This window comes from Gracilinanus agilis, chromosome 2 (genome assembly GCF_016433145.1).
Source record: "Gracilinanus agilis isolate LMUSP501 chromosome 2, AgileGrace, whole genome shotgun sequence".
Classification (NCBI taxonomy): Eukaryota; Metazoa; Chordata; class Mammalia; order Didelphimorphia; family Didelphidae; genus Gracilinanus; species Gracilinanus agilis.
The window spans coordinates 105,576,398-105,600,942 of record NC_058131.1 but is presented as its reverse complement, the minus strand read 5'-3'; the positions used below and the strand labels follow the sequence as shown (position 1 = coordinate 105,600,942).

Here is a 24,545-nt window from a genome sequence, read left to right as displayed (position 1 = left end):
AGCTAATTGAATGGAACCATCAAAATTCAAATTCTTGGGGCAGCTGGGTAGCTCAGTGGATTGAGAGTCAGGCCTAGAGAGGCAGGAGGTCCTAGGTTCAAATCTTATCTTAGACATTTCCCAGCTGTGTGACCCTGGGCAAGTCACTTGACTCCCATTGCCACATTTACCACTCTTCCACCTATGAGTCAATACACAGAAGTTAAGAGTTTTAAAAAAAAAGAGTAATTACTCAAAAAAAAAAAAAAGCCACAACAACTCAAATTCTTACTTGCATGTGAATATTATTCTATTTCACCATTTCTAAAAAAAGAATTTAAAGTTCAGTTTAAAAAGAGACCTATTAAGGGCTACTATATCATGAGCAACCCCTCATCTGCCCACCTCTTGGAAACACATGAATACTGTGTTTTCTTATGGGATTATTAAAAGATTCCATTTAACGTGGCTTGTAGATTCAAACTCTTTTCAGGTATACAGGTGAAATATGATTGGTAAAATTTGTGCAGAAAACAATACTATTACTCTAATTTGAAATGGTCTTCCTCAGAGATTTGGCACAATTAGTGGTTCTGATAAAGCTCAACTACAAATATTCTCTTATGTGTCTGAACAGGGAATAATGCCAAAGATTACAAAAGCATTAAATTTATGCACACAAACATGGTTTAAGAGACAAACTAACAGGTAAAAAAATAATTTGTGGCAATTCCTACGTAGACACTTCATTTCCAAAATTTTAAACTTCTCTTGAAATGGCCACTAGGTGGCCCAAGGAATGTCACTGGTGCTGAAATGCAGCCCAAGCTAGTGTTTTACGTAATGGGGAGACCACTTCACCCTCAGTTGGAACTGAGGTCCCACCTTTCTCCTATCTTGGCACGCATACACACCTGAGTGCCTAGAGCCTGGATGTCATGTTCAAATGTTGTATGCATTCTCTGCAACGTTTCCACTGTGTTTTGGTCTCGCCCGAGTTCCTCGGGCAGTTTCTTGTGTTTGTCCTGTATACGTCCAAAGATCTCCTTGGCATCATGGTAAAATTTGTGCAGTTCATAAGAAGCAGCAAGAATCTGTGTTCTTGTGTCAATGAGCTCAAGGAGGTCAGCCCAGGCCTCATTGAGACCATCTTTCCATTCTGCAATTGTGGCAGCATCAGAATGTCCGGAGTTGATGAGGTCATCTGCCATGTGATTAACTGTGTCCACTCGCTCCTGCCCAATGTTTCCAGTATCTCGGGCAAATTCCCGGAATCTCTCTTGTAACATCTGAAATGTTAATAAGCAAGAACAGAGAAAACTCAATGGGGCCATTGTTATCAACTTTATTTTTGAATAGCAGGACTTTTTCTCCTCAGAATGAGCTGAATCAAAAAGGAAAGTACAAATAATGAATAATGAAAGGAAAAGATTTGTATCTTAAAGCTGTTTCCCAAAAGAATCTCCTTCATCCTCATTCTATCAGTATGAGACAATGTATTTATCTCTCGACTAATGGCAATGGTGAGATGAGAACCCCTGACCTTGGATGGGAGCCCAGGAGAGTCAAGGAAGGCCAGCAACTAGGGACCATGTAATCATCCATACGCTCATCAATCAACTTACTGTGACATGCTCATAGTCCTGGCCTAGCTCGTGGGATCCAGCCACCACTTCCCTTTCGGCGATCCACTGTTCCAAGTCATCCACCTCTCGGTTAAGCTGGAAGAGCCGGTGTCTCTCATCTAGTTTGCCTCGCCTCTCTTCAGCAAGGTCCTTTAGACCTGCATACAGCTTATCTACTTTGGACTGTCGCATACTAATACGTTCACTAGAGGACAAAAGGAAATGGAACTGAGACACAAATTATGTACAAGAGGAAATAAAGGAGAGAGAATGCAGCATGAACAACCTGATGAGAAAACCTGGGTTCATATTTGGAAGGGAAGGGGAAAGAAGGGATGAAAAGTGGGGAATAGCCCCAAATTGTATTCCAACCCCAAGCAGTCAAAATAACTTACAAATAGAACTCAAAAGTTATTCAGGCAAAAGATAATATACTATGTCTTCTGACTGAAGTCCTTAGAAGTCATGGTTTCCTTCAACACTGGGAACTGATGAAAAATCAGTGATGAGAAAGTTTTTCCACCTTAAAAACACCTTCCTGTGGCTAAAGAAACCTGCAGTAATTTGGTATGGCATGGAACACATTTTATTTCCTCCTCTGTATTGTTTGTTCATTAATGTAACAGCTTTTCTCCCACCTCTATTTAATGTGTCAAATAGCTTATAGATTATAGGAGATTGCTCTAATTGGCACGGCCTCAAGTGATACCTTTCTCCATCTGGCCCCCAAATTCTCCTTCTCCAGAATCATGGGTATTTGTAATCCTAACTCAATCCTGTAGATTGTTTAGTTCCTTGAGGACAGGGACTGTCTTTTGCTACTTTTTATGACCTGAGCATTTAGCACAATGCCTAGGATAAAGGTATTATTCATAGGTAATAATAAATTTATTGAATGAGGAAAAAGAGATAGAGCTGGATGAATAATTCAGAGGAACAAGATTAGTAATTTCTGATTCTTTCATATTTCTCTGGGCATGATAGCCAACATATTCCTAGGTATTCTTGGCCATGAAAACTAGAAGATGATGCTGGTCTTGGGAAACAAAGATGTAATTTTGTTGTTTGTTACAGAGAGACAACTACATGGAAAGCTGAAAGTTATTCCTGAAGAAAAATATTGGAATGTGATCTAGGTCACCATAGGTTTCCCCAGGCCTTTCTGAAACCAGGATATCAGTAACTTAGTGAAAAGCTCATTCCCAAATAAAAGTGATCATGCATTGCAGCTTATATTTCAAGACAAAAACATTTGGTCCTCATGATATCCCAGTGGTAATGCTGGTGCTACGAGCATCATCCCCCATTTTACTAATGTAGAAACCAAAGTTTAAAGGATCTGAGTGATTTGTTGATAATCATATCACTACTGAATAGTGGAACCAGATTCAAAACCAGTCCAGGATCTTTCCACCACACCAACCTTTCCTCTTATTTAGGAGAATATTCCTAAACAAGTCAGAATATTCTTTCTTCTTTAAGTCACATACATCATTCATGATGGTCAGAACTTCTCCACAGGTCTGGGGCAGCAGGGAGATTTAATTTATGAGAACAGGTAATTGACAGGAAGGATTAAGTACAAATATTTTACCTAAAGCTAATTTTCTGATATTCAAACTTAATTGTTATACTTTCTTTTCTGCTTGAGTAAAGAACCCAACCAATCCAGAATAAGCCAATACAACCGACACCCAGCTACAAAATGGCACCTACCTCTCTGGATGATTGTCAGCTACCAGAGCCCTGCTGGTCTTGGAGAGCTGATGCACTGTCTCAGCATAATCTTCTACTGCTTGTTCCAAAATCTGGTGCTTCTTCAACATAGAGACGGCACTCTGTTCATCCTACAGACAGAAGGAAAGGGCACTCAGTCATACTCCACCACTTTCCAAGGAGTTTAGCATGCTACACAGACAAAATGAGATATTTGTGAAAAGTGCATACAATACACTGCATAGTAGGTTATATATATATATATATATATATGTTTATTCCCTTTTCCTTCCCTACATATTATGAGAGAATGGGGCTTAGTGCCAGGACTGCTGACTGCAAAAATAGAAATAGTACTTGGGATAGCTGAAAGACGAACCACTTTCCCTCTGACAGTGCCCTCAACTTACCCTATATGTATCTTGTTTGTACATAGTTCTTTATATCTTGTCTCTCCTATTAGACTGTGTTCCTTGAGAGCAAGGGAACTGTCCTTTGTTTTTCTTCCTATCCTCATGTATTTAGTACAGTGCCTGGCACATGGTAGGCAATTAATAAATGCTAGCTGACCAAATTACCGAAAGAAATGAACATTCTGAAACAAAAAGATTAAAAATCATCTGGTACATGGACAAGATTGTAATAATCTTAGCAATGAGAGGGAGGAAACAATGCTTTGTTAAGTTTCTACTAAAAAAAAAAAAAAAGGAATTTTGACAAAGTAGATCTGCTTTATGCTTTAATAGATGCTCCACAGAACAAACCACATACACCATGGACCAGTATATATCAGGGCCGGAAACCTCATTACTACAATTAGTACCACAGAAATCCATCTTCAGTTTAAAAAATTCAGTGCTTCCTGCATGCAGTGCTAAGTGGAAATGTGGAATGATAATATGGAAAGAGCATAACCTCTTGCACTTGGGGACCTTACCATCTAACAAGCAACAAGAGTAGTATTTCATAGATGAGCCTAGGGCCAGTAGGACTTCCTGAGGAAGGGCCAGCGACCCCTGCGGTGGTGCTGAGGACCCCCAGCTTCCAATTCCTCTCACCTTGGCTTTCTCTTCTGACATCATGTAGAGCTCCTGTTCACTCATCCAGGCCTCGGCCTCTGCGGCATCAAAGTAGTACTGCTGGGCTTTGTGGGATTCTTCCAGCCTTTTGTGGCGTTTCTCGGTCTCTTCAATGAGAAGGCTCCATAGCTGCTTTAAGTCTGTAAGCCTCTGCCGAATTGCTTCAGCATTCAGGCTGCTACTATCAGTGAGAATGTTTTGGCTCCTCTCAAAGATGTCATCGATGCGAGGTTGGTGTCCCTGGATTTCTTTCTGTAGGGTCTGTGGGAGAGAAGAATATGCAACAGGGGCTCACTAAATTGAAGCAGCATGGCAATTATTCCAAACACAGGCCAAAAGGAAACCACAATCCTTCAAAGTTTCCTTACACATATGTATTGCCTTGTAATTTAAAATAACTGCTGAACGAATACTGGATGGAGTAGAACCAGTTACCTGATTTTTCTTTATTAACAGCTGCACTGTCTGAAGGTTATGGCCATGATCTGTGGAGGTTGCGATGGGCATCCTTTCTCCAACCCACAACTACAAAAAAATACATACAAGAGTCAGACACAGAATCTTAGGACCAATCCCAGGAGAAAGGAGGAGGCAGATTAAGTGTCTTGTAAGTCAACTTAGGAACTTAAGTTAACCTAGAAACACATCAGGGAGGGTTGTGTATCTCAGGAAGTACATCTTTCTACTGAAATGTTGGGAAAGAGGTCAAGAAAAAGGTCAGACATTTGGGTTTTACACATTTTCTTCGACTGCTCTCCAGGATATGAAAACCCCAGTGAATCTTATGGGAGCTCTGTGCTCTAGACAGCAATCTATGTAGATAATACTTAATCAGGAGAGACTAGAAGAAACCATTAAAGGACAGAGTTCAACCGAATGCAAAGGACCAACTTGGGAACATCACAATAAAATGCTACTTCCGGTCAAGATGTCTACTTACGATCTCATCCTCCACATCCCTGTTAAACTGATGAATCTCTTTGGAGGCTAGCAGATTACTCTTCCTCTCATTCAGGGGTTCCAGCAATTCCATAAATTTCGTTTGTACGATGAGACGTTTGCTATCAACCTCATCTGTGCTCTTTCCCTCCTGACTTAATGCTTGGGCTTGGCTCTGGAGCTCCTCAATCTCCTTCTTCCGCACATCCATTTGATTCTCAAGTATCTGAAGAAAGAAACAGCAAAAAACTTCAGTTCACACAAAATAGAGGCAGGTGGCAGCTATTTATAAAGTATGGAAGTGTAAGAGCAAAGGAGTAAATTGTGAATTTATGCCATAGCCATCACAACATCTGGTTTTGGTGATTACATATCAAATTACCAATTAGCAGATCCCTGTGCCAGCTGATAGTCTTAGCTCCGCTTTGCATTTTAAACTAGGGATTAGAAATTGGGGAACAGAATCAGATTTTCACATTGGCTGTTTCTACTTGGTTCAATAGAAATGGCACAGGAACAGAAGAGGAGTTGAACCATATGAACAAGACTGACTTCATTTATCTCTTCACAAAGTAGTATCACAATACCAAAAACTAATTTCACTTAAAGTGTTTGTGTTTTGAAGTTTATCCTTTCTTTCTTTTAAAAGCAAGAAAAGTAGTTTCTACTTTCAATGCTCCTATTTCTATAATTAGAAAAAATAACATTGCTATTATAGCCTTGGACCTAGGGGGAAAAATGGTTAATTATCTCTTTATCAGAAGAAGATAATCAATAGTGAAACACAGAACTCCTCAAACATTTGGGCTACTAAAATCAAATTAGAGAAAATGAAAAGCAATAATGTCTCCCTTTCCATCCTCTCCCAAAAGGTTTATCCTGTTGCTTGCCTATAGTTACCTATTTGGATAAAATTTTAAGTGGTAAACCTCTTTCTAAAAATGGCTTTGTATTTATCCAAAGGGAGGCAAATGCAAGTTTAGAGTACGTTTTGAGACATAAAGGAAATACAAATAAAGCATGATACTAAGCATAAGATCTGTCCCACTAAACCAATATATTCATTGAGTTCACATATGGATTGATATCTTGGGAGTTGAAGGGCAGCACATCATGGAGGAAACACCTTCCCTGGGAGGATGTGCAAGAAAGAGGAATATGAGATTTGCTCATGAAAAATACATCTTTCAAATAGTATCACATATCCCTAGAAAGTCTGATACACATTAAAGACAAAGTCATTACACTGCATAGCACGTGGTTCTCTGACTTTGGAATAAGCCTTTTCATGGAAGAAAAAGGGAGAACTCTGTATAGAAAGCCTCCTGCAAAACTGAAGAGAGTCCAAGAACCAGTCACAGGATTTATAGCTAAAAGGGATCTTCAAGATCATCCAGTCCAAATGAGGGAAAGTAAAGCCTGCAGAGGTTCAGAGACTTGCCACAAGCCTTTCGCTCTGCTCTGTACTTGCCCCACACACCCTTGAGCCAATCACTTAACTTGTCTGGGCTTTGATTCCCTCAGTTCTAAGAATAAAGGGAGGAGGCAGACCTGTAGACTACAGTATGAATGATCCTATCCCAGTGATGGACAAACTACGGCCCCAGGCCAGATGCAGCCCCCTGAAATGTTCTATAGGCCAAGAGACATTATTCCTAATCTGACAAATACAATGAAACTTTGAAAGAGTTGCCTTAGAAAAAGGCTGACAGATGAGCACTTCCTTTCCTTTAAAAAGTTTGCCCATCACCGACCATCCTACTGAAGGCCTCTTCTCGCTTAAAACTCCTTCTGGGAATCTGTAGGCATCTTTGAAACTGCCAGCAACAGGACAGCCCCAAAATAGGCAGATTAAAAGGAAACTCTTCTTGAGTTTGCTATTCATTTGATTATGGACTTTGGTGTTCCTTAATGAATGCCTCTAAACAGATTTCCTCTTCTGAAAAACCAGAGTAATTCTACTTGCCCTTATTTGCTATTCAGTCATGCCATTAGGATCGATGAGATTTTTTTCTTTGAACATTTATATATAAGCTTCTCACAGATAAGTCATTTAAACAGAATCTGCATGATAAGTATGAAAAGATTATGTCTTTCTTTCATCTTAAATACTGCCAAATGATATAGAAAGCCTAGTGTCAGTTTTAGTCCTACCTCTTCCTTTAACTAGCTAATGAACTTAAGTTGCTCCCAGAGCTGTTGTTAACACAGTAAATAGGGCTGAAGTAGGTGATCTCTGATGGGATGGAAATACTACTAGATCTATTAACTAGGATTGCTGTGGGGGGGAAAGGAATGATGAATCCTTCTCATCATAAAGCATAATGGAAACTTCTCCAACAAAAACTTAGAACACTATTATTGTTGTATCTTCCCAGGCTATTTTGGAAATGTCTTGTGTTTGTCGCCACAGCAGGTATCTTATTGTCTGGGCTAGGAACCTTAGAGCATTATGCTAAAGCTTAAGATAATAAATTGTGGGAGGGGAATGTGGGGTAAGAGCACAGAATTCCTAGCTAGTAAAACTGTCTCATAAGGTAAGATAAGTCTATATCTAATAGCCAGAATTACTCAGATCCCTTGGCTACGACATATTTTAAGATATTTATGGAGTCTACTTGGGCTGACATTACCAATACACCATACCCAGGCTCCTGAATTGGAAACAATTAGCCACTAAAATAAACTACTAATGATCAGAAGGGTGAACTTATTTCAGATGAAGATGGAAATTTCTGGCAATTACAAAACCTAGTAAAAAAAAAAGACCCCCCCCCCCTTCCCCAACAGAGTCAACAAGTCACAAGAAATCCAACTATAAGAAACAAAGGATAGGCTTACATAATAAAGATGTGGGACAAATGCTAAAATAATAATGATTATAGTTAACATTTGTGGAGTAGGTTTTAACAGATTTCAAAACACTTGTACATGTAATATCTCATTTCAGTCTTCTCATAGGCTCAGTTAATTTCTTTGTGTGATGAAACAAAATTCTAGGTATGTATTGATCTTTAGTAGGCAATACTAAAGGGAAATTTTCTTCATGTGAATCCTGTTACATTTTTGTTTTGTAATTAAACAATATATGAAGCAGGAAATATTGTGGATTCCTTTGACATCCTACAAATGGCTATGAACTTCTCAGAAGATGAAAAAAATTTTCATAATTGAAGGAAATGATAAGTGAGCTACAGTTCAGTAAAAATAAAGATGCAATTTTTCCCCCTTCCAAATTTAAAGGCCCTCTAAAACAAGGAACCTGTAGACCCCAAGTTATAACTCTCTGCTCTAAATGATATATAAAAAAATTGAGTGTGTTACACCTGAAATACAGCTGGGTATGAAATATTTTTCACCTTACGTTCAAAGAAAAAAAGTAGTAATACTGTGATTTGTTGTAATTTTTACTTCTACATTGTATATTGCCCCAGGAGTATGTCAATATTTGTCCTCAACGATATTATTCTTGAAATGTTACTGCCCAGTGTGGAATATAGAAAGATGGAAGTTTTCTCCAAAGTGGCATCCTGATTTCTTCTTACTATTTAGTTACTGAGGTTAAAAAACAAACAAACACCAAAAAAACCCTATATGAAATTTCCATTCTCTGTCTTAGCCTGAGTAGACTTGACCATGGCTTCCTAAAAACTATAGCAGCAAGAAGCAAGCTCTGAATGGTCTTATACCAAATGGGAAAAACTTGGAGTACTAGTCCAGTAATGGGCTGAATATCTCACAGGAGCACTAGACTAGCTAAATCCAAAGGTTATCAGGTTAGCTGTGGGGCAAGCACATTTTTTCAGAGGGAGGAACTCTCAAAGACTAGTTAGGGATTGTCATCTATACTGGTGGAACAGAAGCACCCACAGTAAGGAAATATGGAAGAAGTTAAGTTACCAAGCAACCAAAATGGAGGTGTCCATTTCTTGGAATGTGTCTTTGTACCTATATTCCAATTCTCCCAAAGACTATCTAGGGATTGTGATCTGTATTGGTAGAAGAAGTAACCATAAAATAAAAATGAACAAATTTTAAATACTTTAGAATTTCAATTACCAAGCAATCAAAATGGAGGTGTCTCTTGGTGTCCGTGTCTTTTGGACCTATTGTGAAACAGAATGCTTTGGAAATTACCTGTTGTTTTTTGAGCAGGATGTTGACACTGGTAAGATCTTTGCCATAGTCATCTGACTGAATCTGGCTCTCCAGGCCATTTAGCCATTTGTCCAAATCAGCACAGCTCTGGGTGAAAAGTTCAGCCTTGTTGGCATCAAAAAGTCGCTGGGCCTTGGTCTGGGTAGTGGATTCAAGGACTTCCCACATTTTATGTAAGCCTGTAAGTTTCTCCTTCACTACAGCTTCTGTTTCTGGTTTCTCTGCAATGAGCTGCATTCCTGCCTAAAAAGCACAAGCCAAAAAATATACAAATTAATGAAATGTTGTAGATAGCAATTTTTATCATATTAAAGTCACCAGGAAAACTTTCTTTAGATGGTCCTGGCAACATATTTCCAATCTATCTCAACAGTATTCCATCAACCACTAAAGCTTAGGTGAATAAAAAATAGGTGACTAATTATATACCATATGGAAGTCATGGAACTGAAGAATGGGTAAGTCTTCTAACAGTCAATGTTAAGTATATTTTCCACATACTATATATACACATATTCAATTGGGACAATAATAAATTCATACCTCAGATGTAGGTTTTACTGATGAAAATACTGGATAAAAATTAGAAGAGTATATGATTTTTTTAAAAAGTAGGGGGAAGGAATGGTGAGGAGCAGGGCATGGTACCACATAATTTTAATTTTAATTTAATTTTGTGCAGGGAATTTAATATTTCAGCCTCACACTTTAAGAGAAAGTGATTATTTTGGTGCTGGCTATACTGCCTTGTAGCCCATAAAAGAGATATAGTAAATCCTTATTGAAGAAATAAATGATGATGAAGGTGAAGGTATAGAAGAAAAATGTACAGTATATTAAGGAAAATGGTTTTTAAAAAATGTAATGTACACTCCCAAAATGGGATATGAAATGGCTGATATGATCATTGATAAAAACTTATCAATAAAATTTGATAACATGTCTTACTGCCAAGGAGCTAGTTCTATTATAATTCAATTCAGCCAATATCTATTAAACATCTACAGTATACAAGGCACTGTGCTAATTAGGCTGAGGATACAAAGCCAACAATAACAAAAAAGAAGAATGCTAATGTTTGAGATAATATTCATTCGTGTGAGTGCTGGGGGAAAGAAGAGACAGAAGATGAACCAGAAAGGTAAAGTCAAGGTATTGTAGGGCAGGAGAAAACCCCAAGTTGTAGGAAGTCATGGGAAAAGAGAGGGAATCAGGAAATGCTTCAAACAGTGCATTCTACCTGAGGTGAACCTTGAAAAAAAGTTAAGGATTCCAGGAGAAAAGAGGAGTAATTAAAGGATTTGAGACATGAGCAAGAGAGGTCTGTACAGAGAACCCTGAACACCAGGTTTGGATAACGACTAAATAAGGCCAGTTTGGCCAAAAAAAAAAAAAAAAAAAAAAAAAAAAAAGGAGTACGTGAAGGGAGAGTAATAAATTGTAGAGGTCTTTAAGTGAGGAGCTGAAGTTTTATCACAGAAGTAGTAGGAAATCAATGGAAATTTTTTTAGTAAGAGGTTATCAGACCTTATTTTAGGAACATTAATTTGTCAAGTATATGGGGGATAGGGAAGGGGAAAGAGCTCAGGAAACAAGGAGGGACTATTATAAACTGTTTAAGTAAAAAAAAGATGAGGGCCTGAATAGAATAGCAGCCATAGTGAGTAAAGAAAGGAGACAGATAAAAGAAATGTGATGGAGGAAGAATAGCCTAGGTATGGCAGCTGACTAGATAAAGGGAGGTGAAATTGAAGATGATGTGCGGGCCAAAGCACCCTTGGGTGACTAGAAGGATGGTCTGGCCCTCAACAAGAACGAGAAATTCGTAGGGGAGACAAGATAGAGAGGAAGGGAAGGAGATGAATTTTACTTGGGCTACATTCAACTTGACATCAGGTGGAGATGTCAGAAAGCAAATGGTGATGTGAAGCTGGATATATAGATTTAGAAATCAAGTAGGGAAGAGATAGATATGAAATCATGGTAGCTGATGAGAATAACAAGAAGGAATACAGACTGAAAAGAAAATTGTTCTCTAGAACCAAGCCTCAGGGAACATCCAAGTTTAATGGGAGAAAAGAGGCTTAGTAAGAGTAGTCAAAGAGGCATAAGACAAGACCAGTGATGGGCAAACTATGGCCCACGGGCCAGATGGGGCCCCATGAAATGTTCTATCCGGCTGCTCGACATTATTCCTAATCTGAGGAATACAATGAGTAGGATACAATACAATGGAAAGAGTTGCCTTAGAAACAGACTGACAGATGAGTGTTTCCTTTCCTTTGGCCCCCTCTTTAAAAAGTTTGCCCCTCACCAGACAAGAACCAAGAGAAAGAAATATGCCACACAGAAACCAAGGGAGAAGAAGATATCCAGAAAGATGAAGTCATCCCTAAAACCTACTAGCATAGCACCTGGAACATAGATTATTAATAAATGCCTGCTGATTAAGTAATTGACTGACAGCATAAAAACTTTAAAGATAAAGCAAAATAAAACTTGAGAAGAACCCACTGGATTTAGCAGTTAAATGAAGATAAAAAAAAAATCAGAAACCTCAAACATTTACTCTAAAAAATAACCAGATTTGGGGGAGGGCTGCTTCTTTCTCCTTTCCCTGGTGACTTTTTTTCCCCAAGTCTGGAATAAGTAATAATCAGGGAAAATAGCGAAAGTGATGTTAAGACTGGCTGGTATAGAAGTGGTGACCACAGACAACTTAAGAAGAGAATCAGACATCCACTGGAACAAGAATATGTAACAATTATTTTCTCAAGGTTAGTGCTACTTTGAACACTACTGATGACACAGTGGTTGAATGTGAAATGCCTCTGCACAGATCGTCACACCAGTATTCATATACAAGTGTGCCCAGGACACAGAACAGTCCTCTAAGAGCCAGCAAGATCAACCTGGAGGCCTCCACCGATGAGAGGGCAACATGTTTCTCAAATGCAAAAAGAATAAAGAGTAATGGTACCATCTATCTGTCTACTGAAAAGGCTGACTACTGAAAATCACTTTTTGGGCAGGAGAAAAAACAACCAACTCTCACAAAGCTACCTGTAGAGCAGTGATTCCCAAAGTGGGCGCCACCGCCCCCTGGTGGGTGCTGCAGCAATCCAGGGGAGCAGTGATGGCCACAGGTGCATTTATCTTTCCTATTAATTGCTATTAAAATTTTTTTTGAAAATTAATTTCCAGGAGGCTAAGTAATATTTTTTCTGGAAAGGGGGCAGTAGGCCAAAAAAGTTTGGGAACCACTGCTGTAGATAATTCATGTACATGGTGTTATCTTTAAGAAAACCCATTTTTCATATTTATTCCCATCTACTGCTAATGGTTATAAAAACCCATTGTGCATTTGTCTGGGTATGACTCAGATGTATGGGCTATAAACATGCTGAGTAAAAAAGAATCAAAATTCTCAGAATACATTTCCTCCACAGAGCCACACCTTAGAAGGGAGGGGAGGGTTAGACAGAGAACATTTACCAAATAATCTCAATTACCTTTTCAATTTTGTCAAGCCACTCTTTGTTGGATGCAAGTTCTGCCATAAATGCCTGGTGCTTGAGCCATTTGCTATGCAGATTTCTGGCTTCATCATAAGACATATCCTGGGCTGTGAGCATCTTTTCATTGATCCAGAGGGAGAGCTGGAAAGACACGCAAGGGACAGGACATCGAACTAATGAATCTTTTTCGAATATGGGGAATAAAGTTATTACCTCTGCGAAGAACATGCACTACTGTACCAGAGTGCTTGACTGATCAGCTTTCTTTTAATTAACTCCAGAATTATAAAATCTCCAAATTGGAAGAGCCTTCAAACGCCATCCATTTCAGCCCATATATACAGGTAGAAGAAGCCCAAGTACTAAATCCCAACAATTAATTATTCAGCCTTTGCTGAAGATCTCCAGTGAGGGAGAACCCATTGTAATCATATAATATTTATTCTCCAGGCCAAGAATTGCATTTCTACTTATTTACAGTATTGATAAAGTACAATGTTCACTTCTCCCTCTGCACACATTCAAGTACACGGAATGCCCAGATTTACATAGTAGCTTAAATGTTACTTTTTAAACTGCTATTGTCTTGGCTACAAATTTGAGTCCTTCAATTTTTGGAAAATGGTATGGAATGTTTTTTCTTCTGGTATGTTTAGTCCACCTCTTCAATGGTGGGTCCAGAAGAAGCATCTCCAGATGGGGCTGTTCCACCCCCTGGGAACCCACCAGGTATGACCCCTGCACTTTGGCACAGCTTGGTGATGATAGGATTGCAGACTTTATCCATTTCTTTTCAGCTGAGGCTCAAAGTCTTTCTTTTTAGCAGTCTGGTTTCTTATGCAGGCAGTTGATTATTTCATTACATTTGTCAAGGATCTTCATTACCAATTTTGCCTGGCAGTTTCTTCTTTAGTACTGCACCACCCTTTTTTTTTTTTTTTTTTAAACTCTTACATCTTAGCAGAAGAGTGGTAAGGGTTAGATAATGGGAGGTAAGTGACTTGTCCAGGGTTATAAACTAGGAAGTACCTAAGGCCAGATCTGAACCCAGGATCTCCTGTCTTTAGGTCTGACTCTCTATCCTCTGACCCACCAAGCTGCTCCCAACTCCCTGCATTATGGCACAATTCCATTACGGAACTTTTCTTTATATCAAGCCAAAGGCAACATCTCTGAAATTTCTATCCATTGCTCTTAATTCTGTTCTGAGCCTATGAGGTAAGATTGTGTGTGTGTGTGTGTGTGTGTGTGTGTGTGTGTGTGTGTGTGTGTGTGTGTGTGTGTGTGTGTGTGTATGCCTGCAGGTATCCCTTCCACCTCATAATTTGTCCAATCACAATTTCAATATATTGTGGGTCAGCATAAGAAATGAGAGTTTGGGGGGGGAGTTCTGTGGCAGTTGCGGACATGTGAAGGCCAGAAGATGACAGAAAAAGTTTAGAAACTCAGAAATGCTTAAAATATATGTACAGTATCACATAATATAAATCAGTGTATTTTATATTTTAATACTATAAATTATATGATTGCTTTTTTAAAGTTAAATAAGTAAAAAGTTAAAATTTATAAAAAGAACAGAAAAGCCAAAACATTTACATGGATTTTCCAGATCACAAGGGCATTATGCCCCAACCCCATGATGTGGAAAGGGATACCTATTTATTTTGCACACAGAAGTACTAATTTATGTATATATAAGTGAAAATACAAAATCCCTTTTCAACTTGAACCTTTCAAACATCTGAAGACAAGTACTGTCTACATGTCCTCCTTAAGTCTGTACTCTTCCATCTCAAGAATCCTTAATTTCTTCAACCAGTCTTAAGTGTGGCATGAATTAGAGGTCCTTCCTCTTCCTAGATGGTTACTATCCAGGTTACCAATGTCCTTCCTAAAACATAGTACACAGAACTAAACATAACATGCCAGATTAGGCTTTATTTATAATTTTTGCATTAGTTTGTCCATTTTTCTCAACTGTTTGTATCTCTGAAATATGAATTTTTGGGGGGATTGATTATAAAACAAAAGGATAGTGAATAGTAATAAAAGGGTAGTAGAAATTGCACTGAATTTGGAGTAAGAAGATCTGGGTTTGAATTCTGGATCTTCCACATTTGCTAATGTCATAAATTTAGAGCTGGAAGGAGCCTTAAAAGTCACTTAGTAGAAGCTGGATAGATTAGTGTAGAATTATGAACAAATCTGAATCTGTAGCATTGTGCTCTGTTCTGGGATCCAAATTTCTAGAAAGGATACTGATAAAATAGGAGGGCAACTAAAGAGGAATCTCTAGGATGGACTTCATTTTATAGATGAGGTAACTAAGGCCTAGAAAGTTTAAGGGATTTGCCCTAGGTCATATGGGTAGTGATGGGGTGGCATGTGAACATATTTAGCTCCTTTCTATTCTAAGCATCCTTCCTCCCAATGTGACCTTGGACCTCAGTTTACTCAAATGTAAATGTAAAACAGGAAGGATGTATGCTATGACTTAGAAGATTATTTCCATTACTAAATTTACAATTCCTGCTTCTCACTTTGGTATTTTTAACCTTTCCAGTATTTTACCACTATTGGCATTTCGTCTTCTGTCTACATTATGCTATTCTAGGCTCTGTCTTCTTCATCTGTGTTCCTAATTGGTTCCCAAATACCTCAAAGACACTTCTTTCTGCTTCTATCTGGAATGAAAATCATGCAAAAGCCTTCCAGCTTGTGAAAGCTGAGAAGTGAGCTCTCTCTCAGGCCTGGAGATAGATGATACTCAGCCAAGCAACCAGGCTCTGAACCAGCTCCCAGTATACCTTTCATTCTGGCCACTCAAAATTAATTAGCACCTGTATTTTATTTTTGTGCCAAATCTTGAATTCCTATCCCATACACATACTTCTTCCTGATCTTATGCCAAAGGTTTTCCACATACAACATGCAAATGACAGGAAACTTCTACATAGTAGAGCCAATGTAACCCTGTACTGAGGTTCTCAAACACATTCCCCTAAATTTGCTCACTTGACTAAAAGATTTTATATCTGTACACAATCAAGTCAATGAAGATGATGTATGGGAGTCAGTCTACCTCTGGCAGTGTGGAGGGGACCCCCAATAACTTGCTTTTCTTTACCTTACTTTTTATACTTTTGACAGTACTAGTTCAATAGCATAGAAAAGAGGAAGATGAAGTTTCATTGATCTAGTAAAAGAAATTATTTTTCCTAAAAAATTAAAATCTTTTGTAAACCAAGTACTATAGACAGGAAAAACTCTGCCAGTTGTCTGAACTGCTGCAAGCAGAAAAACAAACTATGGGGCTCTTAAGGTGAAAAGGTTAAAAACAAAAAGGAAAATGGAAATGACAAAACCTCCCCCCATATCCTTCTCATCTCAAGGCCTCAAAAAAGAAAACTCCAATGAACACAATGAAGGACATTTATTAAAGCTGCCAGGGACATTCACATATTTCCTCTATTCATAGCCACCTACCCAAGAGGAATAAAATGGAGGCCAAAAAAAATCCTAACAAAAAACAGAGGCTTATAAACAAATCTCCTCTTTGCTGAGTACATCATCCTACAGATAAAAACATCGGGAGGTCCAGTGCCCTGAAATGGATCTGTGGAACTCGCTGGATCATCAGCTCTCCATCAACATTCCTGAAGCAGGAATTATTTGTGGACATTTTTAAAGGTCATTTAAGAATATAATCATTCTCTACAGCAAAGAGCAGTGCACAGCTTGAAAAACAGGGGAGGGAGTGGCACAGAGAGGGAGTCTGCTCTGATCATTGTATTGCAACCAAGGGAAAGGCACAGAAATCACCAGCTGATCAAAATCACAGGTGGGAGTGATAAGTCAAAGTGAAAGGGTAGGTCGTGAGAAGGCACGAAACAAAGGCATCCTGCTTCCTGGACAAAGCATAACCTAATATTAAGGAACAAAAACTACACCCACTAAAAGAGCTACAATATCGATTCTCTCCACAAGTGACTGTTCATTTGGCTTCCTTTGCTACTCATAGAGCCATAATCCCTATCTTAGCAGTTTTCAGTAAGGGGGTGGTATGCAAGTAAAGAGTTTGGAGAATAAGAATATTCTATTTTATTCCCAAGATATTGGGAACATGACAAAGGCCTAGGGCCTTCAGTTTCTTGAACCTTATGTGTAGCACAGGATTAAACATGACCTGTGCATACTCTAAGAATCCGTAAAGTGAACAAGTGGTGGAGCTTTCTGACTTAGGGTGTTTCTTCAAACTCCCTTGGCAAGGAAGTTGGCTGCAGAGAAAAAGGCTGTGGTGATGTTGTCTTGCGGAATTGCAGCCAAAAAGCTGTCAACACTAACTTTACCCTGGGATGTTTGAACCAAATAGTTACTGGAGTCCCAGAAAAATCTTAGCTGGTGCCATAATTCTGATGACAAGAAGACAGTGTTTGGATGACGACCCAATGTCTATGGCTCTAACTGCAAATACCAAGCGCCCAACTCACTGCATAAAGAACTAAGCTTATGGAGGGAAAAAAGGGAAAAGCCAAATGGGGAGTAATGGTCAGCAGTTATGGGTAGGTTAAAATCTTAGTCATCCCCACAGCACAGAAAAGTCCAGAGAAAGCCTTGTTCCATTCTTTGAAGTGAAACTACGCACAGAAGGCTGAACCTTCTGGGTAATCTTAATGAAACTGGCAGCTGGCCACATTGGAGAGCAGGCTCCTTGTAACCAAAGGTGGTAATTTAGGATAAATGGAAAAAGTCAAATTCTGCTTCCTAAAATTGGGGCTGACTGACCACTTCCTGTGACTGTGCTGAGCTAGTCAATCATTTTTTGTATTTATTTTCCCCACACATTTCCACCTTTTAAGTGTTCAAAAAGGAAAATTTGAGGTTTGCTAGAAGGAAAAATACCCACGCAATTAGAACTGTCCAAAAGTGTAATGGGGCTGCCTTAGGAGGTAGTCAGTTCTCCCTCAGTTATTATCCTCTTTCTTTGTTGTCCAAGCAAAGAATGGATGACCACTTATTGGGTATATGGGAAGGGAGATTCTTGTTTGTTCAGGCACTGAATAGACCGTCCTTATCCAAAGGAGATTCTGGGATAGTTAGGAACTTTTGGAAGTGAAAGTGGGGAAATTACCAGAACTAATCTCCAGTAGCTGTGTAGTAACTTCTTCTACCCAACACGTTCTCGCTTGTAGATTTAGAACCGGGAACCGGACAAGAGGCCACTCAGTCCAATTCTCTCATTTTGTGGATAAGACAACTGAGATTCAGGAAAGTTAAGAGTCTTGCCCACCCAAGGCACTGGATTACTTCCAGTGGCAAGATCAGCTGCTGAGCAAAGATCCTCTAACCCCAAATCCTGGAACCTTTCCATTGTACAACAGCTTTTTCTGAGAATTGGGGGACTTCAGAGTTACACAACTGTTCAACGCACCCCTGAAAAAGTTTCTCTCTACAAGTGTTAATTCTCCAAGTGTTTATCCAGCTTTTGTTCAAAGACTTTCAATGAAGAAGATTAATCACTAGTTGTTCTTTTAGCAGATGTGGTAACTATGTATCCTGAACTAAAAACAGATGCTATCAGTGAATTTTGCTATGCCACCAATACTGGAAATTATAGATATACCCAACTATGGCTTTATTTTTCTTGGGTAATTGAGGGTGGGTTCCTTAACTTGAGATACTCCATCTCTTATGAGTCAAATATGTTTTTTGTGTAAAAATAACAACCACTGGCATTTATATAGCACTTTTTAACATTAGTAAGGTACTTTACTAACATACCATCACATTTGATCCTTGAAATACTTTATACATAACAATAATAAAGTCAACAAAGATGAATGAAACTGAATGTAGTGAAATTATGAGTAAGCTCGATCCCAATGGGGAAAATACATCTCCCCCTTCCCTTTCTCTGTAGAAGTGGGGCCAAGGAATACTAAATATACTATCAGATCTGGTTGGTTTGTGAAACTGCTTTTATCTTATTCCATTCTTTTAAGTTCTTTGTTATAAGGGATGGCTCTCTTGAGTGGGGGAAGAGGTCCATGAGGGGCTGAAGGATGGATTTTATTTGGAAATGAAGGCAACTTAAAAGATAAAAAAAAGTTTTTTAACCACCCCTCTTTGGTATGTTCCATAGAGACCTCCATTTTAGAAATGATCAGCAGAGATACAGAGGATGATTTGCCCATTGTCACCCAGCAAGTGAGTGTCAGAAGAGAGATCCAAATCCAATACTCCACACTCATCAGGCCGAATTGATTCATTCCAATGAATCAATTCAACACTCATGAAGCACATCCTGTTTAGAGAACACATACATGTGTGTTGGGCCTCTTCTGTCAGAGGCCTTTTCCAGGCCTTATAATCCTATTGTCTCCTCTCTACGACTTCTGGCAATTTACCTTGTAAACTCTATCTTATTTGTATATAGTTGTTTGCAGGTGGTCTCCCCATTTAGGCTGTGAGATTTTTGAGAACAGGGACTGTCCTCTACCAGTCTTTATATCTACAGTGCTTAGCACAATGAATGGCACGTCGTAGTGCCTAATAAATGCTAGCTGATCATGATAAATGCTGTAAAAAAATTTAGAAAAGACACAACCCTTTAAAAGTAATATATGGAAAATGCTTTGAAAATCTTAAGGTGCTATATAAATGGTAGTTATTATTATTATTAGTGGTAGTGAAACAAAAACCTACGTTAATTAAAATATATTCAGCTACTGTTCCAGGAGATCCTGAGATATCTTGCTCATGTGGTGTTTTCTGAGACAATATTTTTGAAATAAGTTCTGGCCCAGAAAATCCAGGATGTACGGCCACTTTAGGTAGGCAAAAAAGATTTCATCCTTATGGTGATATGCCTCCTTCAGCTTGGTTTGAGCCTGATGAGGCCCAGAAAAATGGCCTTCAGGGACAGTGGACAGTTTGAGGAGTTCCCAGAGAGATGACAAAATGGCCCTATCAGTAGTTAATTTAATAAAGGGATATAAAAAAGGAAGCCTGGAAAATATACTGTAAGATTTCTTCCCACTCTGCTGGAGCACAACACACAATGCCGTCCAGCTAAATTTAGAACCTGTTCCTCCCCCGGCATGTCCAAGACTGAGTCACTGTCACAGATAATTAGTACTCTTAAATGAGCTTCCCATTCAGCCCTTAGTACTCAAGCATCTGTTGGTGATGATTCTCTCTTCTAACTTTTCTGGCTAGGGTTAAATCCCAAAGAAACCTGCATTATCGGTTCTACAGACAGAACATCCTTAGCTTTACGGTTTGGGGCTTTAGTCCAAAATTTAGCTGGTAGAGCACTTTAGCAAGATGCACAGCAGGGCTGAGGCTCAACAGGCATAAAGATTCGCTTCTGTCATAGATGATGACGGTCAAGGAAGGTGATCAAATCCCTATTTGGGATGTGTATGTGGTCAGTTTATATATTAGGTGCCTGTGAAGACTCTGCAGGCTCACTCTAACACTGCTGATCTCCACTCTGATTCTCCAGGGATACAACAACGCCAAAGGCCTCAGATCCACATTCGTCGTCCTGCACATCAAGGACGATGTACTCCCTTATGAACACGAGTCACGTTTGTACAGCTGTTCTCCCCTTCTCTAGCTCATTCAGCTAAATTCAGTTTTTAAAATGTGTTTATGCATGTGTCAGTGAAGTATGAAATTGTAGGATAATCAGATTAATACCACATGTTTAAATTTAGCTTTCTGAAATCTAGATAACCTTGGGCTCTAAATTATAGCTTTTAATAAAAGATATACATATTTTTCAATGGAAGCCTGAAAGATATATCTTGAGATTACAATAAAATCAGTAATTTTGCTCTTTTTATTTTTTAATCACCTGGAAAATGAATTTTTTCTTTTTAAGTCATTTGAGTGCACACTGATTTAATGTTGCTAAATGTGATAGAGGTTATGTTTGCCTTAAAAGGTGGGAATATATATTGTACAGTCATGATCTTGGGAAATGCCATTAGGCCCCTGTAACTTTATAATGAAGTGGAATATTATCTTTTCTGAAAGTGAATGAACCCTGAGATACTGGTATAGCAAAATCTACCTCCTGACAATCCTGCAGGAATTTCTGAAGATCTCGATTGTCCTTCAACCTCATCAGAAGTTCACTGGCTGCCTCACGATTCTTTCTGTGTCTGGAAAAAAAAAGAAAAAACAAAAACACTAAAAAAATGCAATCAACCAACTCATATTGACTTTCTTTCTCAGAATTTCTATTATGCTTCTGTTATTTAGTAATATATTAACTATGGCAAAAGTTGGTTACAGAATATAATTCTTTATGAATGATTTATGCCAAAACAAGTGTGTTCAGCATTCACAATTAAGTGACAAAAACCCAAATGAGGAAAGACTGGTACTATCTTTTCAGTGAAAAGAACCAGATCAAGAGTGATTAAAATACTAGTTCAAGGTCACATAACAAATCCATTGAAAGAGCTGATTCCTAATCCTGAATTCTCTCCACCAAATGAGTCACCCAAAAGCACTGGGTGAACACAAACTATGCAACAGGGCTTTGCTGGGGACAATGCCCTTAAGAAGCTTGTAATCAAATGGGGCTAGACAGGACAAACACATGAATGTACATATTTCTTCTGAAAGTATGTAAGTTCCTTGAAAGAAAAGAATGATTGGAGTTTTGTGTTTGCATCCCTCCTAGTTACCTAGAAGAGTTCCTGGCATAATGAAGCTTGATAAATATTTACAGATTGATTGACTGTTAATTTAAAAAATTCCAAAAGCTTCTATAAACAATAACATAAGAAAGTACAAATACTTGCCACTTCTGAGTATGACATTTCCTTGGGGAGGACAGAGGTCAAAAACCAAATTTGTAATGTTAAAAGTGATCTATCTTAACTATGAGATAATTTAGCCCAAGCCCTCAATTTGTAGGGGAAATTGATGCTCAGAGAAGATAGTGGAACCTACACCATAATCTCCCAAGACTCAGAAAAAGGAGTACTTAGCTACCAGTTTATAACATACTTTCCATAGTTTCTTTATCTACAAAATAGTAGTGCTCCCAAGGTTGTTGTAAAGATAAAAGTAAATATGTTTAAAGTGCTTTAAAAATCTTAAAGTGTTGTACACATGCTGGCTTATTGTTTTTAAGGATCACACTAGCACACTGAATATATGCATCTGAATTCTGTTCATACACCTAACATGGACCATGGAAGTCACTGCATTCACTGGAAAAAAGCATTTAACCTTTCTGTGCCCCAAGTTTTCCACCTGAAATTGGATGCTGTGAAAAAAGATTGATTTTCAGGGCTTTCAAAGCAATTAAGAAGGCTGAGCCATAATGTTCTGGAGAACTAGAAAATGGATTCAAGGATGTAGTTCTCCAAATATTATCATGCTACCTGGGCTATAAAGCTGTATGCAAGAATGGTGAAAACCAAACTACAAAGAGATCTGGGTTTTCATCCCGAGTTTAACTATAAATTGCCATATATGCCAGGGCAAGTCACTGAGCTTTTCCAGACATCCAATGGCAATACTATCACTTGCATCTTCCCAATCCTTAAGTAAAGGACTGGTAAGAATATGTAAGGAATTTGTTTCTTTTCCAATCTTTACAATGTAGAGCTCAGAATAAAAACTTGATTTGACACATAAGGAATTCTCTCAGATAAATAAAAGTCTACATTAGGGCTCTGCACCATGAGGACACTGAATTTACAGGAAATGAGCCACTACTTTTAAAAAAGGAGAATTACAGAATTTCTAAGCTGTTTTATAGCTGGGAAAATAATTGATACACTTCCTCCCTGATGCTTTTCACTTTTTAAGGGAAACAACTAAAGCCCAGAAAGGTTAGGTGAGTTATCCAAAGGTGAAACAAGAAGTTAATGGGGAAGTCAGGTCTAGATTTCAGGCTTTCTACCTCCCTTTCCAGTGTTCCTTCTACTCTATTCAATGCTTCTAGTAGTAATGTAGCCACTGCTATCATTCTGGGACTATTTGAAGGAAAGAAAGTAGGGTCAACAGAAGCAAAAATAAATCAGAGAAAGAAGGTCAAATGTGTATTATAAATGGAAAAGATAGAGCAGTATATGGCTCAGCCTCTGGGGGATAACATCTGACTTTTCAAAAAACTTGAAGGGTTTTTCACATCCTTAGGAGGAGACAGCTCAATGTGCTCATATTCCTTTGGGAAAACATTGACTAAAGAAAACATAACCTTCCCACACTCACTCTAACTTCATCAGGGAGAAGAAAGCTAGGGAGGACCAAGAAGGGATAAGATAGAAGGGCAGTGGGAACGGAAAGAAAAGGTAAAAGCCATCTGGAAATGCAAATAGACTTGTCAATAGTAAAAGAAGGGGAAAAAAATGGGAGAATAATCCTCTCCCCAAAGCTGCAGAGGTAGAAGTTACCTCCTTTTAACAGTTCTATTATGAGGAACAGGTATCATAAGACAGAGAGGGAAGTGTGCATTTAACAAAGCAATAAATACAGTTATATTATTATAAAGAGAGTTGGAAAGTACTTTCAATTAGGGGAGACGTTGTGATTTTTACTAGAAGACATTTTTGGTTTTGATAAGCCAAGAGGGCGAACCAAAGTGGACCCCAGAGGAAGGAAAGGCAGATAGCTGCTTCAGGTTTCTTAAGAATAAAGTTTCCTTCTAATTAGTTCAGCCAAGCTTGCTGGGACAGCAAAGGAAGGATGCTGAATTCCTGTCTAGCAATAAAGGTTGATCATTGGCTCCATCTTTGTGCTATACCTCTCAGGAGCCCAATCAATAAATAAGCAGCATTTCTTATCAAGAGCTAGGCACTGTGATAAAAAAAGCAAAAATAGTCCCTTCCCTCAAGAGGATCACATTTTAAGGAACACAAATAAAAGAAATACAGGTCAACAGTGAGAAAGGCACTAACTAAAAGACTGAGGGATCAAGAAACTCCTAATAAAGCTGATTATTGATCTGGATACTAAAAGAAGATGGGGAATTTAAGTGAAAGGGGTAAGAAGAGAAACTATTCCAGGTATAGATAGCTAATACAATGGCATGGGGGATGGAGCGGCCAATGTAACTATTTATCTTATTGATATATATATATATATATATATACACACACACACACACACACACACACACAACATAAAAAAGACATAATATATAATCATACTAGGTATTAATTCATATGTACAAATTCTTTACATAATTAATTTTTTTTACTAGAAAGGAAAGACCAGGTTATGAAGAGTGCTAAATGCCGAACAAAGGACTTGAAATTTAATCTTGGAGTTAATAGGGAGCCACTGGAATTCAGAGCAATTGGTGGGGAGGGGAAATACATACAGGCAGATCTGCATTTTAGGAAAAACCACTTTGGCAGATGTGGCAGATGGATTAGAGTTGGGTGAAATAGGAAGAGATAAAATAAGTCTCCAAACAGACCAAACTGCAACAATCTATCTGAGAGGTGATGAGGAAAAGGGAGATGGTTATGAGTGGAGAGATGGAGAGATAAGAAAGA

At 38.5% G+C, this 24,545-nt stretch overlaps 1 protein-coding gene across 2 annotated transcripts in view; it reads right to left on the bottom strand.

The window, feature by feature from the left end:
- The window catches only part of SPTBN1 (spectrin beta, non-erythrocytic 1), a 191,675-nt gene that overhangs the window by 22,758 nt on the left and 144,372 nt on the right, over positions 1 to 24,545 (bottom strand). For both annotated transcript variants that reach the window (XM_044663335.1, XM_044663336.1), the window contains exons 17-25: positions 21,095 to 21,185; positions 13,009 to 13,155; positions 9,476 to 9,739; positions 5,340 to 5,564; positions 4,835 to 4,924; positions 4,379 to 4,660; positions 3,321 to 3,451; positions 1,605 to 1,809; positions 894 to 1,268 (exon numbers count right to left, since the gene is read on the bottom strand). In XM_044663335.1, coding sequence (XP_044519270.1) covers positions 894 to 1,268; positions 1,605 to 1,809; positions 3,321 to 3,451; positions 4,379 to 4,660; positions 4,835 to 4,924; positions 5,340 to 5,564; positions 9,476 to 9,739; positions 13,009 to 13,155; positions 21,095 to 21,185 — 1,810 coding nt within the window. The remainder of the gene's footprint in view (positions 1 to 893; positions 1,269 to 1,604; positions 1,810 to 3,320; positions 3,452 to 4,378; positions 4,661 to 4,834; positions 4,925 to 5,339; positions 5,565 to 9,475; positions 9,740 to 13,008; positions 13,156 to 21,094; positions 21,186 to 24,545) is intronic.